We start from the raw sequence: 23291 nt of genomic DNA on the forward strand, positions 1-23291 counted from the left end.
GGCCTGGGAAAAGTATTTCTCTCAAACACAGACACATGCACACTTTCTTCTTATATAAACCTGTGTTTTATTTAACTTAAATACAGTATATATATATATATATATATATTAGGGCTATCGATTTAACACGTTAATTCTGTGCGATTAATTTTATAAAAATAACGCATTAAAAAAATGAACGCAATTAAATCGCACTGCCCCCAGACGTAATAAGGAAGATTCCTGAGAAATGCAAGCTTGTAGTACCACCTGTTTACTCCAGAGGGCAGTAAGTGAAACTTCAGCTGTTTGAGCAACGCACAGTTTATACAGTGAACAAAACAACACTTCAGCAGACACACAACACAAACATGCGTTATGTTCTTGCGTTCAAAACACTTGGAGCGCAAATCCGAACTAAGAGATCTCAAGATGTGATCTAAGTATTAAACTATATTAAACTTGACACAGTGAGCTAATAATGTACGTTTATGACGCAACGCATGTCAATGTCTGACGCAGGTGTAAATTGACGGGCTCTTAAACAAGCCCTCATAATAAATCTCCAACTGATTGACAAATTCACTTGTGAAATGGATTGCTGTGAACTATATGCCAATGATTGACTTATGATCAATAATATGGTAGTAAACAATACATTGTATTCTAAAGCCACTTTTTGTATTGTCTTATCAATGATTAACTCTTTCTGCCACAAGAATGTAAAGCATTTTAATTATCTGAATATTGTTTTATTTTATATATATATATATATATATATATATATATATATATATATATATATATATATATATATATATATAATTGTTTAATATTTTATGATAACTATGTATAATTATTTCATCATTATATATTGAATTATTGTTATATGAGGGGCTTTCTCAGCAAATATTTGTATATGCGTTTAATTAATCGAGACACCATGTAATTAATTTGATTAAATTTTTTTATCGATTGACAGCCCTAATATATATATATATATATCTCCATATGCACACACACACACACACACACACACACACACACACACACACATATATATATATAAAATGTAAAATATATCATACATTATATTATAATCATTATATATAAAGAAATTACATGTAAAGAACTCCTGTGTTAGATGAATGTATATATTGTATAATTCCTGACACAATATGCTGCTAAAAATAAAATGTATAAACAGAAAATAAATCCTTATTGTTGAGCTCTAACTTAAATCCCCTAAGCAACCTGGGGTTAAGTGATTGTACACATACCATCCCAGGCGTCAAACATGTCTGTGATGAAATAGTCAATAAAGGAGATCTGGGATTTTGGAATGCTGCAGGTATTCCGATCGAACACAGGCATGACAACTGGTAAACCTTGTCTTTTCTCCTCGTCAGTCTAGAACAAGAGACAGAGAGATCAAAGACACCGTAAGATAATGGTTTTAAGAGAGGAATACAAAAACACTGTGTATTTAAAGACAACATGAAATCAAAACTGACAATATTTACTTTCCTAGTTTCCTAGTTATCAGTGCGTAAAAAAAAACGAAACAAAAAAACATTTATATATTGCTGCTACCTCTGAAAATTTTTTTATTTTCTGCTGACATAACCAAGGCTGTCTGGCCTGAGAAAAATAATATTCACCAATAATATTAAAGCAAAACATGTTTCAGCCAATCAAATTCCAATTAATAAAATCAAGCCCCACCCTAAATTTAACACTGAATATTCTGTTTCACTTTAAAATAAGCCACATTGCCAAATGATATTTGCAAAGAATCAAATGATATTTTATGTCTTTTAGCGATTGTGAGCATAGATAAAAGTGTATGAGGTGGGTGGGTGCATACGTGACTGATCGTGTTTACCTGAGCGAAGTACTCTTCTGAAATGCGTCCTGCCCATTCGATACAGAGCTCAAGAGGTCTGCAGGGATTGGCCACATCGGCACATTTAATCAGCATCCGTTTAATTAACAGCCGATTTTCAGGAGAGTTGCGAATACTCGCCTGACCCTCACAATCACTGCCTTCACTCTGTTACACATGCAAATCAACAGAGCTTAAATGGTTAGATTAACTGCATACACACATGAAGTATGGAAATACATTAACGTCTGCATCTTACATTGGAGCTTGTCTCCTCAATAGCACTCATGGGTTTGTTGATGCTGTTTACAAACTTGTTGACATGCTCAAAGTGTCGCGTCATTTCTGTGGCCAACACCATGTCTATTATGGCTTGCCGTAGGGTTCGAAACTGATTCCTAAGTATGGAGAGATTGAAAGTATGTAAGTTTGTGCGTTTATTATTTTTTCATTTTGAGTCTGTTTCAATACAGGAGAATTTTTTTTCTCCCCTTTTCTCCCCAATTTGGAATGCCCAATTCCCAATGCGTTCTAAGTCCTCGTGGTGGCGTAGTGACTCGCCTCAATCCGGGTGGCGGAGGACGAATCTCAGTTGCCTCTGCGCCTGAGACCGTCAATCCGCACATCTTATCACGTGGCTTGCTGAGCGCATTACCGCGGACACGTAGCGCATGTGGAGGCCCACGCAATTCTCTGCGGCATCCACGCACAAACCACCACGTGTCCCCCTGAGAGCGAGAATCACATTATAGTGACCACGAGGAGGTTAACCTATGTGACTCTACCCTTCCTAGCAACCAGGCAAATTGGTTGCTTAGGAAGCCTGACTGGAGTCACTCAGCACACCCTGGATTCAAACTTGCGACTCCAGGTGTGGTGGTCAGCGTCTTTACTTGCTGAGCTACCCAGGCCCCCCAAAAAATATTTTTCTTAATATTTTTGAATAGAAGCAAAATAGCATAAGATATCCCGACTTTAATAAGACAATACATCTTGCATGAAGTTTATTTTTCTTACCCCGTTGGCAATTATTTTTTTGTTAAGCAAAAAACAATATGGCTACTATAGTAAAACCATAGTAAATTTATTGCGAGGGCACGCAAAACTATATCGGAAAAAAAAAAAATCCCACCCTGTCCTCCTGTCCTAAGGAGCTCTGTAGGTTCAAAACTAAAACAAGAAAAAAATATTTTACCAGAACAACTTTTACAGAATAATAATTATTATTATTTAAATACACACATAAACAAAAAATCATAATAAAATAATCAATATTTTTTGAAAACAAGTATTATTATTATTATTTTACACTGTTTTGCTTCTCAAGTAAATTTATCTTGTTTTAAAGATGTTTTAATATTTATAATGGAAAACAAGACACAAATACACATTAAGAACATGAGTTTTGCATGTGGATGCTGTTACCTCTCCATGTTTTTGAAGATGTTACACTTGTTGTTTTGTACGGTAAGCTGGAATGCGAGAGCGGCATGATGACTTTCCAGGACGGCCGTGTCGTTGTACAGAATGGCCAGTTCACTCCCTGCATTGCACAGGAATGAGTTGGTTCGACCTGGGTGATCAACGTCATGGACCGTCGCCGCTAACAGTGCTGCAACTTCATCCAACTGATCTAGACTGCCCTGCAAAGACAAAATAAATACCATTGATATACATACGTTCAATAAATGTGCATTCAAATCTATATAGTTTAAGCCAGCACAATATAATTCATTTAGATTCAAATGGAATTTAGTTTATAAGAGATTCGAATGATTTTGAATCAGTTCAGATTCAATCCAGTTTACACCTCAACTGTTTTGGTCCAGGTCAAATTCAATTAAGTAAGTTCAGTATAGGTAATTTGCATACATTTTTATTCCAATGTATATTGTTTAGGTCAGCTCAATATAATTCAGTTTGAATTAAATTAAGTTTATTAGAGATTCAGATATGTTTTCTTGAAATCAGATTCAATCCAATTTACACCAACATTTCTTATGGCCCAGGTCAAATTCATTTTAGCTCTGTACTCTTTTCAGTTGTAAATTGTATGGAGCAACATACAACTCAAATACTATGAAAAAAAAAAGCTATTAAAATAATTTAGTGAATCTGTGTTACCACCAAACCATCAATCAAACTTGCTCAAAATTGTATCTGTTTTGTCTGAAAGTGTAAATGAGAGCTTTCTATTTCTGTATTCTGATACATCAACAGAAGTACCTTGACTCTGTCCTTGCGCAGGAAGTATGCAGTGGCATGCAGAACATCGGCGGCATGTGTTGAATTGTGGTAGGAGTTGGAGGCATGATAATTTGCTTCGATCACCTGCAGCCAAGAGCGCAATGTGGCCTCTGTGCAGTTCAGAAACTCACACACACCGAAAGCCGTGAAGATCTTCAGACCCAGATATGAGAGCGGCCTACACAAACACACACACGCACGCACACACACACACACACGCCGCACGTGTGTTGGTGCAGCTATCATTATGAGGACTCTCCATAGACATAATGATTTTTATATTTTATACTGTACGAACTATAGGTTCTATCCCCTAAACTTAACCCTCACAAAAAACATTCTGCATTTTTAAAAACATAATTGAGTATATATTTTTTTAAGCGATTTGAACACTAGAATTTTATAACATAAAACCCTTGTAATAACCAGTTTGTAACCAAGTCCTAGTAAACCACTTAAACCTGCACACACTCACTCACTCACTCACTCACTCACACACACACACACACACACACACACACACACACACACAACACACACACTCACACACTCACACACTCACACTATAAGGATTTTGTCCCTGTAAATATGTAAATATTTTTGCTAGTTGGCTAGTAACGTAATTATTAAGTTCTCTCTGGTACCTCTTGTGTGTAGCTGCTTCCAGCTCCAGGATGTTGAATTCCCAACGCTCTTCCTCATTCAGCAGCTCTGCGATGGAGGGCGGGATGTCGTTTAATGGGACAGGCGCTGCCAGCTGACTTTGACTCAAATCTAAAATTGAGGGTCAAAGGTTCAAGGTCAAAATGGAATATTACAGACTAGCATAACAACATATTTTAAATACTTTGCTTTGTAAAAACAATATGAAATGTAATATCTGAACTAATATAGTAAAATACTTATAAGGACAGCATAAAATGTTTTTCGCTAGGCAAATAACTTCCATGTAGGACAGGACTTGCTTTGATCCCTTGGGATTTGATTGGAAAGTGAAAAGTGGGCTATTATATTATTGGTAAATATATTTTTTTACTGCTGAAACATGCACATTAAAGGGATAGTTCACCCACAAATTTAAATATTCTTATTTACTCACTTTCATGCCTTCCCAGATAATATTTGCATGACTTTCTTTCTTCTGCTGAACACAAAACCAGATTGTAGGTCCTTCAATGCAAGTGAATGGTGGCCAGAACTTTGAAGCTCCAAAAACCACATAAAGGCAGAATAAAAGTAATCCACATGAATTCAGTGGTTAAATCTGTATTCTGAATCACTTTGGGTAAGAAACAGATTAATATTTCAATACTTTTTATTTTTACTACAAATCTCCACTTTCACTTTCTCTTTCAGAATGTGAAACTGGAGATTTATAGTAAAAAAGGACTTAGATATTGATGTTTCTCACCCACACCTATCATATTGCTTATGAAGATATAGATTTAACCACTGGAGTCTTATGGATTATTTTTTAATACATTTTTGGAACTTGGGAGTTCTGGTCACCATTCACTTATTTGTGTTCAACAGAAGAAAAAAAGTCATACATGTCTAGTATGGCATGAGGGTGAGTAAATGATGAGAGAATTTTGATTTTTGGGTGAACTATCCCTTTAATAACATTTATTAAGAAAGTAAACAGGATCAATTTTGAATTCAAGTTGTCTTTAATAATATTTAATTTTTAGGAAATGGTGGGTTTTCAACATCGAACCTTTCTGTTTCTTTTCAAGAAGACATGAGAGATCATTTCTGCAATGAATAGATTATAAGACTTCATTATGGTTATATTTAGGTCATTTCGAGGGTTAGAACTTACTGTTTAATGCACTTTTGGAGAAGACATACTCATTCCCTGACAACCTTCTGAGTCCATCCTGAAATGAAAAAAGGATATATACATTAATATATAAGACTAAATCTAAAGAGAAAGACTTCAAAGAAAGAGTGATAGTCAAAATTTGGTTTCCAGTCAACTTAATCATGACAACACATTTAACACAGCACTACCGCACTACCCATAACTCACGCCTGCATGTGTACATGTGCTCTCATCATAAGGTATCAGTCAGCACACATAAACCAGATCCAAATTCAGAAGGACTCCAGAATTCAAAACAAACTGTATGATATGCTACAGGTGTAAGATTATAGAACTTTACATGCATAAATATTACACACACACACACACACACACACACACACACACACACACACACACACACACACACACACACACACACACACACACACACACTTGAATTATGGGGACACTAGAAATGTTCTCATAAACCACATTTATAGCATAATACTCTTGTAATTACCAGTTTGTAACCTACAAAAATGTCCTCATAAACAACCCAAACCTGTGTACACACACACACACACACACACACACTCTTGATATCTGCACATCACATCCGTTTGACCTCCATATAACAGAGTGTAACAGAGAAAAAACATTATGAAAGACAACGGTCTGAATCGTATTATTGCTTATACTTAGGGTTAGTTATTTTTTAAAAAACCCCTAACCCTAACATTTTTAAATATGGTTTAATACAGGAACACGTTTAAAGTAACAGATGTGGGGATGACAGACACAGAGACTGGTGTGTAAACAAACACAGTACTGTCGTCACATTCTGCTGGCTAACTGTGAACCAGTCTGTGCCAGGCAGCATGGAGCTCAATGCATCTGTTCCACAAAAGCACGAGCATTCACATCTAATGACTGCTATTCACATGCAGTCATATACTGGATATAGGACACGGTTCCTGGCAGACCAAGTCATAATTTCACCCGAAACGATGATTCTCGTTTTATTTGTGTCCAGGAAATCAGTCCTTGGCATTTCCTTCCTTTCTCATGTTGATCTGTGTACTGCATATGATAATTTGCTATTTGTTTAAAGTGTATTTATGTTTTGAATCATTTAGTTACAAACACTTCAAGGATACGTATAATGGATTTTTTTTTTTTTTTAGATTATACTAGTATTAATATATTACTAATAACTAATATAATACACAAAAAGAATTGATAGTAAAATATAATTAAATAATAATAATAATAATAATAATAATTTTACAACATAAAATGTTAAGGATTAAAAAAAAATTTTGTTAGGTAAAATAAAATATAATTAATCAAATCAATACAAAATAAAAACAATTAATAATAACAAAATAAAAATATGAAACGTTACAATATAAAATGTTATGGATTTTAAAATTAATAGTAAATTAATAGTAATACAAATAGTAAACAAAAAAAACCTTTTTTATAATTTAAAATAAAACCTAATAAATAAAATAAAAATATAAAGTGTTACAATTTAAAATGTTAAGGATTTGACAATATACATGTGTAATAGTTGTATATTTATTTTATATTCTATTATGAATATTATATATATATATATACATACACACACACACACACACACACACACATACATATACTGTATATATATATATATATCAAATGTATTAATAATAATTAATTTAAAAAATGAATAAAATTAAATAAATATATTACAATATAAAATGTAATGTAAGGATTTTAGAATTAATAGTAATATATTTTAATAATTAATATAAAATAAAACGTGAAAAATAAACAAACATGAAGTGTTACAGTATAAAATGTTAAGGATTTTACAATATACATGTGCAATATTTGTATATTTATTTTATTGTATTATTTAAAGTTTTTATTTTATATTAATTAATAACAATACAAATACATATATATGATTAATAATTTATATAAAATAAAAAATAAAATAAATATATTACAATATAAAATATCAAGGATTTTACAGCTAATAGTAATATAATTATCAATATTTTATATTAATATAAAATAAGTATTCAGAAAATAAAAATGTTTAATTAATAATTTACAGTAAAAACAATGTACAAATAAATTATACATAGCACAGGACACAATGTCTCTTGTAAAGTATATATGTATTAGATATGTATTTGAAAATAAAAGGTCACCAGACCAGACGAAGACAAAGATATCCCTGACCCTTGACTTACACTCATGAGTCCCCCCACCAGGTCATTGGTGTGGGGGTCGTCCTCTTTTGAGGCCAGCTGGGGTGAGTAGAGTTCTGTGGTCCGCAAGATCTCCAAAACACGATCTAGAGCTTCTGCCACTGTCACGGGACTGCTCTCCTGCGCTGCGTTTATGATATTTATCACCTACAGAGAATGAAATACAGGCACAAAAAAGACAGAGGGAGGTTGAGAGTGAACACTAATCAGTGGTTTAGATCCATAAATATCTCTGAAGTGTAAAGAATTTCCGTTGAGGTCTGTTTTTCATCTATTGCCTTAAACAAATCCTCAGTCACACATAAGTGATCGTAAATACAACCACACACCTACATTTAGGCAGACAAAGCCATTAAAAGCTATGTTTATGTAATGCAGTCATATGCTGCGTTTTAGAGTAGATGATGTATATAAAAAAATATATATATTTTGGTGTGATTCATAATTATAATATGCTTAAGATGCAGTTGTACTGTAACTGTAGGAACAATTTACATCTAGATGCATATAGGGGATTTGGTGCATCAATAACAAACTGAAATTAGGTCATGAATTGTATTGTGGTACAAAATTAATATGTAAAATGTTTAAAGCTGGATATTAAATAATAATAATATTGTATTTTATATATTGTTATTGAAGGTCAGTGTGTACAAGCATGAAGATGTTACAAGCAGTTTTAAGTATCTTTGATTATGTACAGTAGTTTGATATGAATGTTTTTGCATCTGTATTTAAGTGTGTGTAATAAGGCAGGTGTACCTTTGTGATTGGAGCTTCAATAGTCATGGAGTGAATACGGGCCATAGAGGAATATCTGCGATTCTGTAGACTGGGAGCTGAGAGAGAGAGAGAGAGAGAGAGAGAGAGAGAGAGAGAGAGAGAGAGAGAGACAGCATATGAGAGATATAGAGATCTCTTTAAATAGCTCTGTGTGCGTCAGAGTGTATTGAGGCAGTGGGAGTGCTGATGTCATCAACGCTCGCCACGTCACAGAGAGCCCCACTCAGTCAGAGCTCTCGCTCTCTCACACACACAAAAACACACACACACAGTCTGACTCATATAACACACGAACACTCATACACAAACATGTATGCATGAACACACACAGACCTTTTCTCTTTCTTATTTACTCATTCTTTTCATTCTGTCCTCTCTGTCTTCTGTTTCTTTTCATAATTTCTTCTAAACGGTTTGTTAAAGGGATAACTCACGCAAACAGGAAAATGCTGTCATCAAAGGGACCTGACATGACCAATCATCATTGATCTTGACAAACCTAATGCATAATGGGTAACGCCAATATGTTTGAGAGCTGCAAACAGTAGAGGGGAAGCTTTTTTTCTTACACAAAGCTATGGTATGGCTTCAAAAGGCTTGAAATAGACCTTAGTCAGGGTGGACGACATACATCATTTAAAATGAGACCGTGAGGGACAGAAGTGCAGTCAAAAAATGTATTTGTGTTTACCTTGAATAAGGTCATTTTATTCATATAAACAACTTTTTTGATAATTTAATGGTCCTTTTTTTTTTTGGCATTTTGGAGCTCGACAGTCCAAGGCCCCACTCACATTCATGACACAGATGAGCCAAAACATTTTGACTACTCACGTGTGAAGCAAAACATTTTGATTATCTCCTAACAAGGACACATGCCAAGGTCTGGGTAGATTAGATGGTAAACAAACAATCAGTTCTCATAGTCAACGTGTTGAATACAGGAGAAATGGGCAGGAGTAAAGACAAGGGCCAAAGTGTTATGGGTCAGAATATCTCTAAAATGGCAAGGCTTGTGGGGTACTCCCGGTCAGCAGTGTCGAGTACCTACCGAAAAAGGTCAGAGGAGTGACAAACCACAAACCGAGGACAGGGTGTTGGGTGCCCAAGGCTAATCGATGATTGAGGGCAGCGAAGGCTATCCTGCCTGGTCCGAACCACAGAACGTTTTAATGATGGTTACGGGAGGAATGTGTCACAACACACAGTGCATCACACCCTGCTGCATATATGGGGCTGCGTAGACGGAGACCTGTCAGAGTTCCCGTGATGACTCCTGTCCACCGTCGAAAATGCCAACAATGGGCACGCAAGCTTTAGAACTGGACCTTGGAACAGTGGAAGAATGTCACCTTGTCCGACGAGTCCCGTTTTCTTTTACATCATGTGGACGGCCACCTACATGTGCACCGTTTACCTGGGGATGTGATGGCACCAGGATGCAGTGGGAAGACGACAAGCTGGTGGAGGGGGTGTGATGTTCTGGGAAATGTTCTGCTGGGAAACCCTGGGTCCGGCCATTCACGTCAATTTGACACATGCCACCTACCTAAACATCGTTGCAGACCAGGTGCACCCCTTTATGGCAATGGTATTGCCTGATGGCAGTGGCCTCTGTTCAGCAGGATAATGCACTCTGCCACACTGCACACATTGTTCAGGAATGGTTTGAGGAACATGATGAAAAGTTAAAGGTGTTGCCTTGGCCTCCAAATTCCCCATATCTCAATCCGACTGAGCATCTGTGGAATGTGCTGGACCAACTAGTCCAATCCACAGCAGCTCCAGCTCGAAACGCACAGGACTTGAAGGATCTGCTGCTAATGTTTTGGTGCCAGATATCACAAGAAACCTTCAGGGGTCTTGTAGATTCCATGCCTCAGCGGGTCGGTGCTGTTTTGGTGGCACGTGAAGGACCAACAGCATATTGGGCATGGTTTGGCTCATCAGTGTATTTGGACAACAATTGACAGTCCATTCTTGAACATTTGTTCTTTTGTGCTCATCTAAAGGAAGTCATACTGTTTTGAACAACACAAGGTTGAGTAAATAATGACAGAATCTTCAATTTTGGGTGAACTAAAATTCTGCATTTCAACACATGTTTACCATTACACTGTTTTGTTTTAATTCTTTCATTATTCTAATTTTGCATTTCTAGTTTTCCTTTTTTATTTTATCCCCTGTATAAGTTTTTCCTGATTGTGCCCCTCATTCATGTTGGTGTATTCTGACACATTCTACATTCATCTCTCTCTCTCTCTCTCTCTCTCTCTCTCTCTCTCTCTCTCTCTCACCATCACTGCTGTGTGAGCTGATTGATCTGACGTCCACAGATTCTTTCCTCCGGTCTTTGTGATGCATGGAATTACATTCTGAGTAAAAGCGAGAGAGGAGGTAAGGCAATGAGTGTGCACACACACATACAAACAATCGCAGACATACCTATATGAATAATTTCTTATCTGATTACAGCCAACCAGCTTCACTAATTTTCACCTACATCATCTTCATCATTATCATTATAATTTACATCACGGGAAGCACAGCAGTGATTTCACACAATGTTCTAAAGAGCAGAATTTTTTAGAGGGATCATTTAGACGGATCAAGATGACGATCATGGTGATCACACTGTGCAAGAAAACAAAATACTCCAATATATTCCACATAATTTTAAGGAAAATAAAGCTTACATTTTTCAATTTTGACAAAAAATCATGAGAGGTGCTTGTCTATACAAAACTTGGCAGCATGGTTTCAGGGTGTTGTGGGTGGTTGTCACATTGCTATGTGGTTGCTAAGGAGTTCTGGCTGGTTACAAAGGCATTGCTATGTGGTTGCTAGGGTGTTCCAGGTGGTTGCCACGGTGTTGCTATGCAGTTGCTGTGGTGTACTGAGTGGTTATAAGCACATTGCTATGTGGTTTCTAAGGTGTTTTGGATGGTTGCCAGGGTGTTGCTATGCAGTTGCTATTGTGTTCTGAATGTTTTTAGCATGTTGCTATGGTGTTCTGGATGGTTGCCAGCGTATTGTTATGCAGTTACTATGGTGTTCTTGATGGTTGCTAGGGTGTTGCTATGTAGTTGCTTAGGTGTTTCTAGAAGTGTTTAATGCATTGCTATGCAGTTGCTTGTGTGTTTTGGCTGGTTGCAATGGCATTGCTATGCAGATGGTATGGTGTTCAGAGTGGTTTTTAGCACATTGTTGTGTGGTTGCTAGGGTGATCTGTATGGTTGCCAGGGCATTGATTTGCAGTTGCTCAGGTGTCCTAAGAGATGTTTAATGTGTTGCTATGAGTTGCTAGGGTGTTCTGGGTGGTTACCAGGGCATTGTAATGAAGTTGCTCTGGTGTTCTTAGTGGTTTTTAGCACATTGCTATGTGGTTGCTAGGGTGTTCTGGTTGGTTGCCAGGGTGTTGCTAAGCAGTTACAAAGATGTTCTAGTTGGTTAACAGGGTGTTGTTATGCAGTTGCTAGGGTGTTCTGCTTGGTTGCTAGGGTGTTATGCTGTTGGTATGGTGTTCTGGATGGTTGCCAGGGTGTTCTGGTAGCTTGCTAGCCAGTTGCTATGCAGTTGCTAGGGTGTTTTGGGAGGTCTTAGTGCATTGCTATGTGGTTAGCTAACAAGGTTACTTGATTCATAAAAAATGTTAATTCTTAGGGCTTGTAAAAATATGAGAAACAATAAAAAACATGCTTGCCTTAGCAAACACCACTATTGATGTGAAATGTTGACTGCGGTTACTCATTGTGTCCTGTGACATACGTACATGCAAGCAAATAAATTGGCAAGCAAATCGTTATGGCTACTTTTAACAGTCTGACAATCAAATGTCCCAGGGTGCACAGTAGCCATCTGTATACATTCACATCTCTTGCTCTCTCTCCCTTTCTCACTATTTCTCAATGCAACATTGATCGTACATTTTCATTCTAAGTGAATCAACCTTTTGTTTGGTTTAAAGTAAAACAAATAAAATCTATAATATTGGATCCAGGGTTCCTATATCTTTTGATGACCAAGACCAATGACTTTTAATTACTTTTCAATGAGTTGAATTGATTTCCAGCTTTTAGTGATTACTGCATAAAGTCTAATTTACTGTAATAGAGTTTGCACTCACAAAGAGCAATTTGTAACCAATGAAATATGTCAGAGCTGAGCATGACTAAACACATTTCCATGACTTTTCGAGGCTTGAAAATCACAAGTTTAAAATTCCCAGATTTTTCAAGGTTTCCATGAGTGTGGGAACACTGTCAATCATTATGGATTTACAATGTGCTAGTAAAACAATAGTGTATAAGGTATTTAATGCAAACACAGTAAACCAAAAAAAATCACTAGGACAAAAGGGTCTTGTACCTGATTGTAAGAGTTCACCACAGAGCTTCTCTTCTCGGCTGAGTTTATGAACCTGTTAACACAGATCTCAGATCAGCTCTTTCAGATGTGGGTGGTTCTTTGGGACAGAATAAGCAGCAATGTGGACCAGACTAACCAAATGGAACAGAATATTGATCCTCAAAGTATAGTACAGTACACTCAAACATTTTTTTTGTAAGAGGCAAGGTTGCAAGGTTTTTGGGTGAAAAACCACTTACATTTTGGTCTGCTCCTCACACAATGCCATTTTATGGCTTCAGAAGACATGGAATATTGCATATTACACTCACCTAAAGGATTATTAGGAACACCTGTTCAATTTCTCATTAATGCAATTATCTAATCAACCAATCACATGGCAGTTGCTTCAATGCATTTAGGGGTGTGGTCCTGGTCAAGACAATCTCCTGAACTACAAACTGAATGTCAGAATGGGAAAGAAAGGTGATTTAAGCCATTTTGAGCGTGGCATGGTTGTTGGTGCCAGACGGGCCGGTCTGAGTATTTCACAATCTGCTCAGTTACTGGGATTTTCACGCACAACCATTTCTAGGGTTTACAAAGAATGGTGTGAAAAGGAAAAACATCCAGTATGCGGCAGTCCTGTGGGCTGAAAATGCCTTGTTGATGCTAGAGGTCAGAGGAGAATGGGCCGACTGATTCAAGCTGATAGAAGAGCAACTTTGACTGAAATAACCACTCGTTACAACCGAGGTATGCAGCAAAGCATTTGTGAAGCCACAACACGCTCAACCTTGAGGCGGATGGGCTACAACAGCAGAAGACCCCACCTGGTACCACTCATCTCCACTACAAATAGGAAAAAGAGGCTACAATTTGCAAGAGCTCACCAAAATTGGACAGTTGAAGACTGGAAAAATGTTGCCTGGTCTGATGAGTCTCGATTTCTGTTGAGACATTCAGATGGTCGAGTCAGAATTTGGCGTAAACAGAAAGAGAACATGGATCCATCATGCCTTGTTACCACTGTGCAGGCTGGTGGTGGTGGTGTAATGGTGTGGGGGATGTTTTCTTGGCACCCTTTAGGCCCCTTAGTGCCAATTGGGCATCGTTTAAATGCCACGGCCTACCTGATCATTGTTTCTGACCATGTCCATCCCTTTATGGCCACCATGTACCCATCCTCTGATGGCTACTTCCAGCAGGATAATGCACCATGTCACAAAGCTCGAATCATTTCAAATTGGTTTCTTGAACATGACAATGAGTTCACTGTACTAAAATGGCCCCCACAGTCACCAGATCTCAACCCAATAGAGCATCTTTGGGATGTGGTGGAACGGGAGCTTCGTGCCCTGGATGTGCATCCCACAAATCTCCATCAACTGCAAGATGCTATCCTATCAATATGGGCCAACATTTCTAAAGAATGCTTTCAGCACCTTGTTGAATCAATGCCACGTAGAATTAAGGCAGTTCTGAAGGCGAAAGGGGGTCAAACACAGTATTAGTATGGTGTTCCTAATAATCCTTTAGGTGAGTGTATATGGACCAATTTTACTTCATGGTGCAGGAAATAAGCAATAAATAAATCGCAAATATTTCAGTAAATTTAAATTAAAGGTGCACTCAATAAATTTTGTCATCTTGGATTTACACTGACATCTAGCAACTTGGATGCAACATCATTTAAAATCAATAGTTTTCAGTAGAGGTCGACCGATTAATCGGGCGGCCGATTAATCGGCCGATTTTTTGCATTTTTTACATAATCGGCATCGGCCAATATCCACGCATATCAAGCCGATTATTAGGCAGGCGCATCTGTGGGCAGCCTAGTGTTGTTGTGGAACACGTGTTCGACGCACACTGCCCCTAGAGTCATTTTCCAGCAGAGTGAGCAGACCTCATCCAGTGCCTAAGGAAGGAGCTAAGTTCCTTGGAGAAAACAGTAAGGGTTAAATTTGTATAACTTCTTTAGATTTAATTAAAAACTTTTGATATGTTACTGCCAATTTCAAGAAAAAACGTGACAAACGCGATAGTTGACATGACGTTCGGCTACTTTGCATATTGATAGCCTAGTTGAAGTTGCATTATCACAGCAGAAGGGTTGCTATCATGTCACAATAATTAAGCAAGAATTTTGCAATTACAGACAGTGAATCTGAGACTTTTATTTATTCTGTTTGTGTGTCTTATATTTGAGAGGGTTGTCACTCAATGCAGAGAAATAAGTAATAAAAAAAGATACCAACGCAGTATAGGCTAGTGAAGGACTGGCTTTGGTAAGCTCGGACGTTATCGGTTCTGCTGTCGGTACTGGAGAAATTAAGAAAATACATTCTTTATTGCTATAAAGAGAAAGTTATTTTATCTCGCCAGCCATTTCTATGTATAATAATATGAAACCATTTGTCTGTGATGCAATTTAGCTATTCGCAGTGAGAGAGAGAGAGAACTCGCTCACGCGGTGCCACAGCGAGCACAAAACGAGCCCTGCTAAATGAGTGACAGAACTAAACATTCAGACATGGCCTGGATTAGATCTGTGATTATTAGTCTGATTTTATTTTAGATTTCGCCTTCCAAAGATTATAAAAAGAATATTTATACATAAGCCGCATTCTGTCTAGCACAACTTCCTTCCCTTCACAGCGGTGCACTGACATTTCTCCCTAAAACTCAAACTTAACGTCAGAATCAGCACGATCGGTGATTGTTGTAAAATACAGTCTAGCTACTGTTGCTAAATTGCGGGACGCGTTTAATAATAAAAAGGGCAAGAGATACCGTTCCCAAGGCGGCGCACGCTCCGAAACACACCGCAAATAGACAAGCAAACTATAGGCTACTTTGGGTTTCATGTGCGCATCTAAACGATCAACTATACACAAAAATATGTCAAAACGACCGGCTTGGAGATTCACTTAAACACAGTTTATGTCTTAAATGGACGTAGTTATGGAAATAGTTGGGGAGAAAATATGCTGCATCAGGAGCCTATTAGATCTGAACTCCGTCTTAAAGGGGAAGCATCCTAATAAACATGCCGACGATTGAGCCATTACTGCGAATCAAACAACAAAAGGCAAAGAGAAAATCACTTACAGCTCTTGAATGAATAACTTCTGCATTAATAAGCATTAATCTATCTATCTATGATAAACTATGCAGTGTTATTTTACAATTGATTACTTTATTAGATTTCTTTTTAGACCACACCTGAACAGTAATGTTAGTAGACCTTCCTGAAATTAAATCACTGTGCCTATATAACGTTTATATTTGTGTAATATATATATATATATATATATATATATATATATATATATATATATATATATAACAAAAAGAACCGTTAAGAATACCGTTAAAGTACCGGATCGATAAGCAGTATCAGTAAGATAGTAATACCATTAAAACCTTAACGATACCCATCCCTAGTTATGCCTGTGCTTCTCTTGGATGCTCTGAATATTGGATTACGTGTCTGGATTGCCCCTTAATTAAAGCTGCATTTGGATCTCAACCTTCGTGTTTCGGAGCAGTTTGTAACACCTGCTTTGTTTATTTAATATATTTGTTATACATTATTTATACAATATGTTTTTACATTATACATTTTTAATTTAAGTGTACAAGTGCAGATTGGTCAAGTGTTCAATAAATGTATTTGTTGAGAAATGTTGTCTATCTTAAGTAATTATTTGTGTTACATTTTATCTTTCAAATAAAAGGTTCAAATAAGAGGTTAAAAACAAGCACATATCGGCCAAAATAAATCGGCAGCATTAATCGGCCATCGGCCGACCCGGATTTCAAAAGATCGGCATCGGCCTGAAAAAAACAATATCGGTCGACCTCTAGTTTTCAGTTTCAGATGTCATTGCAGAAATGTAGTATTCACAGTCGGCCATGATTACTTTAATCAATGAGTGAAAGAGTCAAATAGCAGGACGGTTACTGAGATTAAGCAAGTAGTTTTTGGCTGGTCATGTGATTCTAACATGGCAGCCCCCATGTGCGGACCCTCTCCATGTAGAATAAAACAGCTTTTATAAGGTTACTGATATGAATGGAGTCTTCATTTTAATGTGAGTGCTCATGATTTCCTACATACAGTATATTGCAAAATTACAGTTTGTGTCTTTAGGAGTTTCATATTTAATTCATATTTAAATTAAGTATAAATTAAGTGTATGTGTCACTGGAAATGTCCAATGTATAAAGAAACAGCTATTTCACACATGCGTCTGTGTGTCTCGTTCTCACAGAGCATAATAATCGGCAGCTACAGTTAGCTACAGTTAATGCTAGAACTATCACAGCAGGGTTTAGATCTGAGCCAGTGGAGGTTATTAATAACCCTGATGCCTGGCTGGCTTCCTGACAATAACCTGTCAAGATGGATAGTTCAGCATAGCTAACACTTCTGCCCGCTACTGCCCCATGGGCCCTGCACACCCACAAATTTGGCGCTAATTTGAGAGCTCTATTAATAGGGGAACATGACATTAGCTGAGTCAACATATATTGGATACCGATTGTCTGAAAGCAATAGAGATGGAATTATAAAAAAGTTGAATCTGAATCATAACAAAAATATTCCCTAAAAGCAAATTAGTAACATACCTGTCTGTGGTTGTCACTATGAGCCCTCTTGATGGACACAAAATGCCTGATTTTTCTAGAAGGTGAAAAAACGAAATGTATTAAGAACACATAGTTTGCATTTGACTGATTTAGCCTTCTATCCTGAAAATGTATTCATATTAGTACTAGTACAGACAAGAAGAAACTGCCTTTGCAACACAATTTATTTATGTATTTTTTGACGATCGTGTGACTTACCCTCCTTGGCCAATCACAGGAGTGATTCTCACATATTGCTGAATACTGTCACCGGACTTCTTCCGTGAGAAACAGATCCCCTGCCATTCCTAATCCCCCCCACACACACACACATCAAAAAAAATATTTTTATGAGAACGTATTATTACACTTATAAAAGGTGGTACACAGCTTATTAAAGTGCAGCATTATAGGATCGGTTAATTCTGACACTCATTAATGGATATTGCTCTGTGAATGACTGACCTTTCCTTTCTTGATGCAGGTGTGGATGGTGTCCAGCAGATCGGCGCTGTTTTTGTCACTCTTGGGCAGTTCGGTCAACTCTTTACCGATCAGCTCTCCTTTGTGGTAGCCCATCATCTTTTCAAATGCTGGATTTACATACTAAACACACACATTTAAAAAAAAAAAATATATATATATTTTGGGTTCAATACAAGTTAAGATCAATCAACACAGCATTTGTTCCATAATGTCGATTAACGCAAAACATAATTACAACTTAATTCCCTCGATTCCTTCAGAAAAGTAGAAATAGAGGTTACAGTGAGGCACTTACAATGGAAGTGAATGGGGCCAATTTTTTAGGATTTTAAGGCAGAAATGTGAAGCTTATCATTTTTATTAAGGCATTTACATTAATACTTCTGTTAAAACTCGTGCATCATTTGAGCTGTACATTTTTTGGAATTAATGGCATTACATCGGCATAGTAACAAAGTTGTAAAATTGGATATAACTTTACATAAAGAAGGTTAATAAGCTATATTATAACACTAAAATCATGTTAACACACATATTAGCTGGTTTCCATCCAACAAATGTTTTGCGCATTTTGAAAATACGCATAAGAAATACTGAATGGAAACGCTTGATATGCAAATAAACTCTCAAAATTCACAGAATTTAAGGCGCTAAGAGGGGGTGGATTTTCTAGAGTTTTGCATTAGTTAAAATGCACATTAAAGTGATGGAAATGGCTTATTCACATGAATGTGCCATGACATTTGAAAAGCATGATGGCAATGCTCTCATTGGATGGTATAGGTGTGTGAGAGCTTGAAATGACTGGCTCAACGAACGGTCCGACCGTGGCACACAATTCTTCAAACGTAGCCCTGGTTAGTCGAATGTGCTTCACCCACAGATCGTCGTTAAAATGGGTCTGTAGCGACTGAGGGAATCAATGAAGGAATCATTAACTCGGCAGGTTCCGAACAAACAAGAACTTACTGTTGAAACTCCCCTAATTACTGAAATAGCGCCAACTAGTCTCCACAAGCACAATAAATGTATTGACAAAGAGACAATGAACCATTGACAGAGAACCGCATGTGACATCCGCATGCTCACCACGTGCTTATCGTGTGGACCGGAAGGGGGAAACTTTTGAACGTAAAAATGTGTGTCTTTCTTATAAAGCCTAAAAGGGCTTAGTTTTAATGAAATATGTTGTAATCCCTGTGTGCTATGTATTTTGGTGTAGATCAAAATTAGTAGAATTGTTTAGTAGTGTAGGAGAACTCATTATATTTAATAAGAGGCTTTATATTTAATAGCCTGAGTGTAAGAATGTTAAACCCACTTTTAAAGGTACCAAATATACCTTTCTTGGTATCAAATTAAACCTTACGATTTGTCCGAGCTGAATTCGAATATAAGATCTCTGTAGAATGATATTACGCGATGTTTTACTATCTTTTGAGTCATTCAGCCCAAAATCTCTTACTGTCATAAACATGCAAATGAGCCTTGACAAAGGAATCATTCTCCTGTCCCAATGGAAGGAGAATTTTACGACCTCCAAAGGAATGTTCAGAGAAGTGCTGACCCTCACTTCATTCTCTTACTGAGAAAGAGAAATGAACCCTGTTAATCCTATATATATATTCTATATATCCATGTGATAAATATTGACATGTATCTAATGTGCCATCTCACATTTTCCCTTAAATGTGCTTGATCTATGTTTTCTTGCAAACTAATGGGTTAATGTTTCAGACTTTGCATACTATGGTTAACCGAAATCATATGTGTGGCATATTTGGTCTCTATAACTTGGTATTTTGAAGATCGAAATGACTGTGTACATGATATGTCGATAACAACAACATATTAGTATTACAAGTATATTTCCTAGTTTTCTTTCTTGCACATGCAATGAGAAATGTGAGAACAAAGAGCAATAAACCAAATTCCCGCCTGGAACCCAAACCCTTCTCATTGGTCGAGCCAATGAGAGGTGGGACATGTTTTCTAAGGGTATAAAACTACTGCGCCCACTTCCTTCTCTCTCTTATCTCTTTGCTCTCTTATGCTCTTAGGCCTCTCTTGCCCTCTGAGCCTTGTGCTCTCTCACTCTCTCGCTGAATGATGCCAAACTAGAAGGCCCCAAGGACTCCCAAGCGTGTGCCAGGCTACGGCCTTGTCTCTGACTCTCACTGGTTCTCTCTCATCAAGACAACATCATCAAAGATCAACTGGAGCCTCAACAAATTGCATCAGGACAGTTTAATTCAAATGGGACATGCAAGTATCAAACTTAGTCTCATTATTTGATACATTAAGTATCCTCACCCCTTTCTAAAAAGGGCGTGTCAGAACTAATATGATGGTTTGCTCAGGCTGTTGATCTGCTGAACTTCAAACAATGCTATAACTTCTTGCCTTCCTGTATTCTGCTTCAGCCCTCTTTCCCTTGGTAAACTGTATGCATGTATGTATATGTATGTTAGAGTAGTTTAAATGTTTAGTCTAGTTAATAAAGTCTTGTTCATGTCACATGTAAAGTTGTCTGTGTCTCAAGCTCATATCTAAAGTCACTAATCATAGATTTTGACTACTTGCTCTTAATACTTAGTAAGAAAGACATTTCCCTTGCCCCGGAAATGTACATTTCTATTAATTAATTAATTAATAACCAAAATTGAGTGTTCACGGGATGAACCGAGTATTTGGTTGTAAAGTTAACCCGATTAACTGATCCAAATATTCATAATCGATTATAACAAGTTATGATTGATTATTAATATTTCATAGAGCTGATTCGCTACATAATGGTGGAGAATGATGCGGGCATGATTAAACAAAGGTTATGAGCTTGAACCAGTCAACCTAAAAGTGTGCATTGAATAATTCCGGTCAGAATAGGACATGACATGCGAAACGGCATTTGCTTCACTAGTTGCTGGCTTGTTTGGATGCGGATAAAGTGATGGCTTGAATTGACATCTCTACTGTAATTGAAAGAGTCTTAACACATTTAAGCATATTTTCAAAAGGTATCAGTGTACGAGTAATATGATTTTAGCGAAGAAACCCTAATTTCAGTATTAAAGTGTAAGTCTGTTTTGATGAAGGAATCTCAGCTCAGCGGCATGTAAACTGTACCAGAATTGATTGCTTAACCTGTTTCTGATGAAGAAATCTCAGTACAGTGTTATATAAATGTAGATTTGGGCGATGCTCCCTTTTCACAGTATAAAGGCCTTACAAATTATAGTTAGATTGATGTCCTTCATCTAAACTTTATCTGTGCATCTAAAAGGCTTAGCTTCCTGGTGATCAAAACTGTGTTTCACTCACTGAAACTCTGAAGTGCATTGGTTCCCATGACAACGACTTGTCACAGGAAGTGCTCACTCCAGATAGCGAATGTGTTTCCTTCCGACGCCATTTTGTAAACAAACCAGCCTAGGTGGCTAAGCTAACCCAACTTAGCAGCCCCTTAGCTTAGGCTAAGCTAACTAATAGCTTCAACAGTTAGCTGCTAGCATAATTTACATGAAGCCTTTATCTACAGCTTGTGTGCATGCAGAGTGAAGTGATCTAAACCATTTTCCTTTAACCCCATTTCTGGTTTCTGAATTCTCACTTTCTCTTTCCTTAACTTTAATTCTTCTCATCTAACTTCACCTGCACCTTTCAGGTGCATCCCTTACTGAACGCTGTTCAGCTAAATTGGCAGTTACTTTGTTAATTAAATCTAAAAACTTAATTACATGTAAACTGTTTAGATAGAGAATAATTTTTATAGTTATTGGGAACTTTCAATGGCACGTTGACTAAACTTTATAGAGGGACAAACACATTGCGTGGTCTTGAACACGCAACAGCTGTGACCAACTATAGAATGATGCCCAAAGCAAATCTAATTGTTGATCATAAGTGCTATTGATTATTCCCAATACAAGGTTATTCTGCTATTTTAATCACTTCTTCAAATCTTTTTATTATTTTTACTAATAATAGAAGTCAGCTATTCATTTTACCATTTAACCCTCTTGGTCTAGTGTAGTTTATTTCCCCATAAAACTGCAAAAGTAACTAGACATACTTTTCTTCTCGATTTTGTGTTTATTTGCAACAAGTTGCTTAAATTTTATGAGCCAGCTACACTAGTAATCTAGACGATTTCTATGGCATAATTTTGAGCACCACTAATAGACACAATCTAATAGGAAAGCTCTTTTCTTCCTCTTTCTTTCTCTTCTTCATGTGTTCAAAGATCAAGCCTGTTGTATGCTATCAGTAAGTGCTGATAAATAATTTGACCCAAAGAAACATCTTAAGTCATTTATTAAATCTAGGCTTACGCTCTTTTAGCAAAGCCACTCAGATCCACACAAATCTGAGCATCCTGCTATTTGCAGCTAAGATAGTAATAATCAGGAACACATTTCAATTGTTAACCACACCTAGCAAAACCTAGCTGTACATTATACACCTTGCTGTCTCACTTTGCCTTTAGCTCCAAATTCTGTTTGATCTTGCATTAGTCTCTTGCCCTTACTCTCACCAGAAGTGTGCCAAAATGTTGCAGATGCTCAGCCTAACTGCCCAGATGGCAGGCCAAAAGGACTGGCTAGGTGTTTTGAGGAACACCCTTTTATCCATGGCTGCTGACGACCTTCAGCAACAGAACAAAAAGCAACTGGAAAACGAGGGAAAAGAACTAATGACAGACGACTCAAACCAGAGGTATGAGCACAAATATCTGACTGAGGTTATCTTCCTGGCCCACAACCTCACAGGTTTGAAACAGGAGGTAAACAACCTCAAACGCCAGATCACTGAGTCCCAAATGGAGCTGACACATGCTAAAAACCGCATAGACCAG

General features: G+C 37.1%; 1 protein-coding gene across 2 annotated transcripts in view; it reads right to left on the reverse strand.

Annotated features, from left to right (window-relative positions):
• The window catches only part of LOC127627623 (high affinity cAMP-specific and IBMX-insensitive 3',5'-cyclic phosphodiesterase 8B-like), a 64691-nt gene that overhangs the window by 950 nt on the left and 40450 nt on the right, over window positions 1-23291 (reverse strand). For both annotated transcript variants that reach the window (XM_052104084.1, XM_052104083.1), the window contains exons 8-21: window positions 18416-18556; window positions 18170-18258; window positions 17951-18005; window positions 13334-13385; window positions 11263-11340; window positions 8945-9021; window positions 8165-8329; window positions 5934-5991; window positions 4756-4885; window positions 4091-4289; window positions 3290-3507; window positions 2124-2262; window positions 1865-2032; window positions 1260-1389 (exon numbers count right to left, since the gene is read on the reverse strand). In XM_052104084.1, the coding sequence (XP_051960044.1) occupies window positions 1260-1389; window positions 1865-2032; window positions 2124-2262; window positions 3290-3507; window positions 4091-4289; window positions 4756-4885; window positions 5934-5991; window positions 8165-8329; window positions 8945-9021; window positions 11263-11340; window positions 13334-13385; window positions 17951-18005; window positions 18170-18258; window positions 18416-18556 (1699 nt within the window). The remainder of the gene's footprint in view (window positions 1-1259; window positions 1390-1864; window positions 2033-2123; window positions 2263-3289; window positions 3508-4090; window positions 4290-4755; window positions 4886-5933; window positions 5992-8164; window positions 8330-8944; window positions 9022-11262; window positions 11341-13333; window positions 13386-17950; window positions 18006-18169; window positions 18259-18415; window positions 18557-23291) is intronic.

Source organism: Xyrauchen texanus, chromosome 34, assembly GCF_025860055.1.
Source record: "Xyrauchen texanus isolate HMW12.3.18 chromosome 34, RBS_HiC_50CHRs, whole genome shotgun sequence".
In the NCBI taxonomy this organism is placed as follows: domain Eukaryota; kingdom Metazoa; phylum Chordata; class Actinopteri; order Cypriniformes; family Catostomidae; genus Xyrauchen; species Xyrauchen texanus.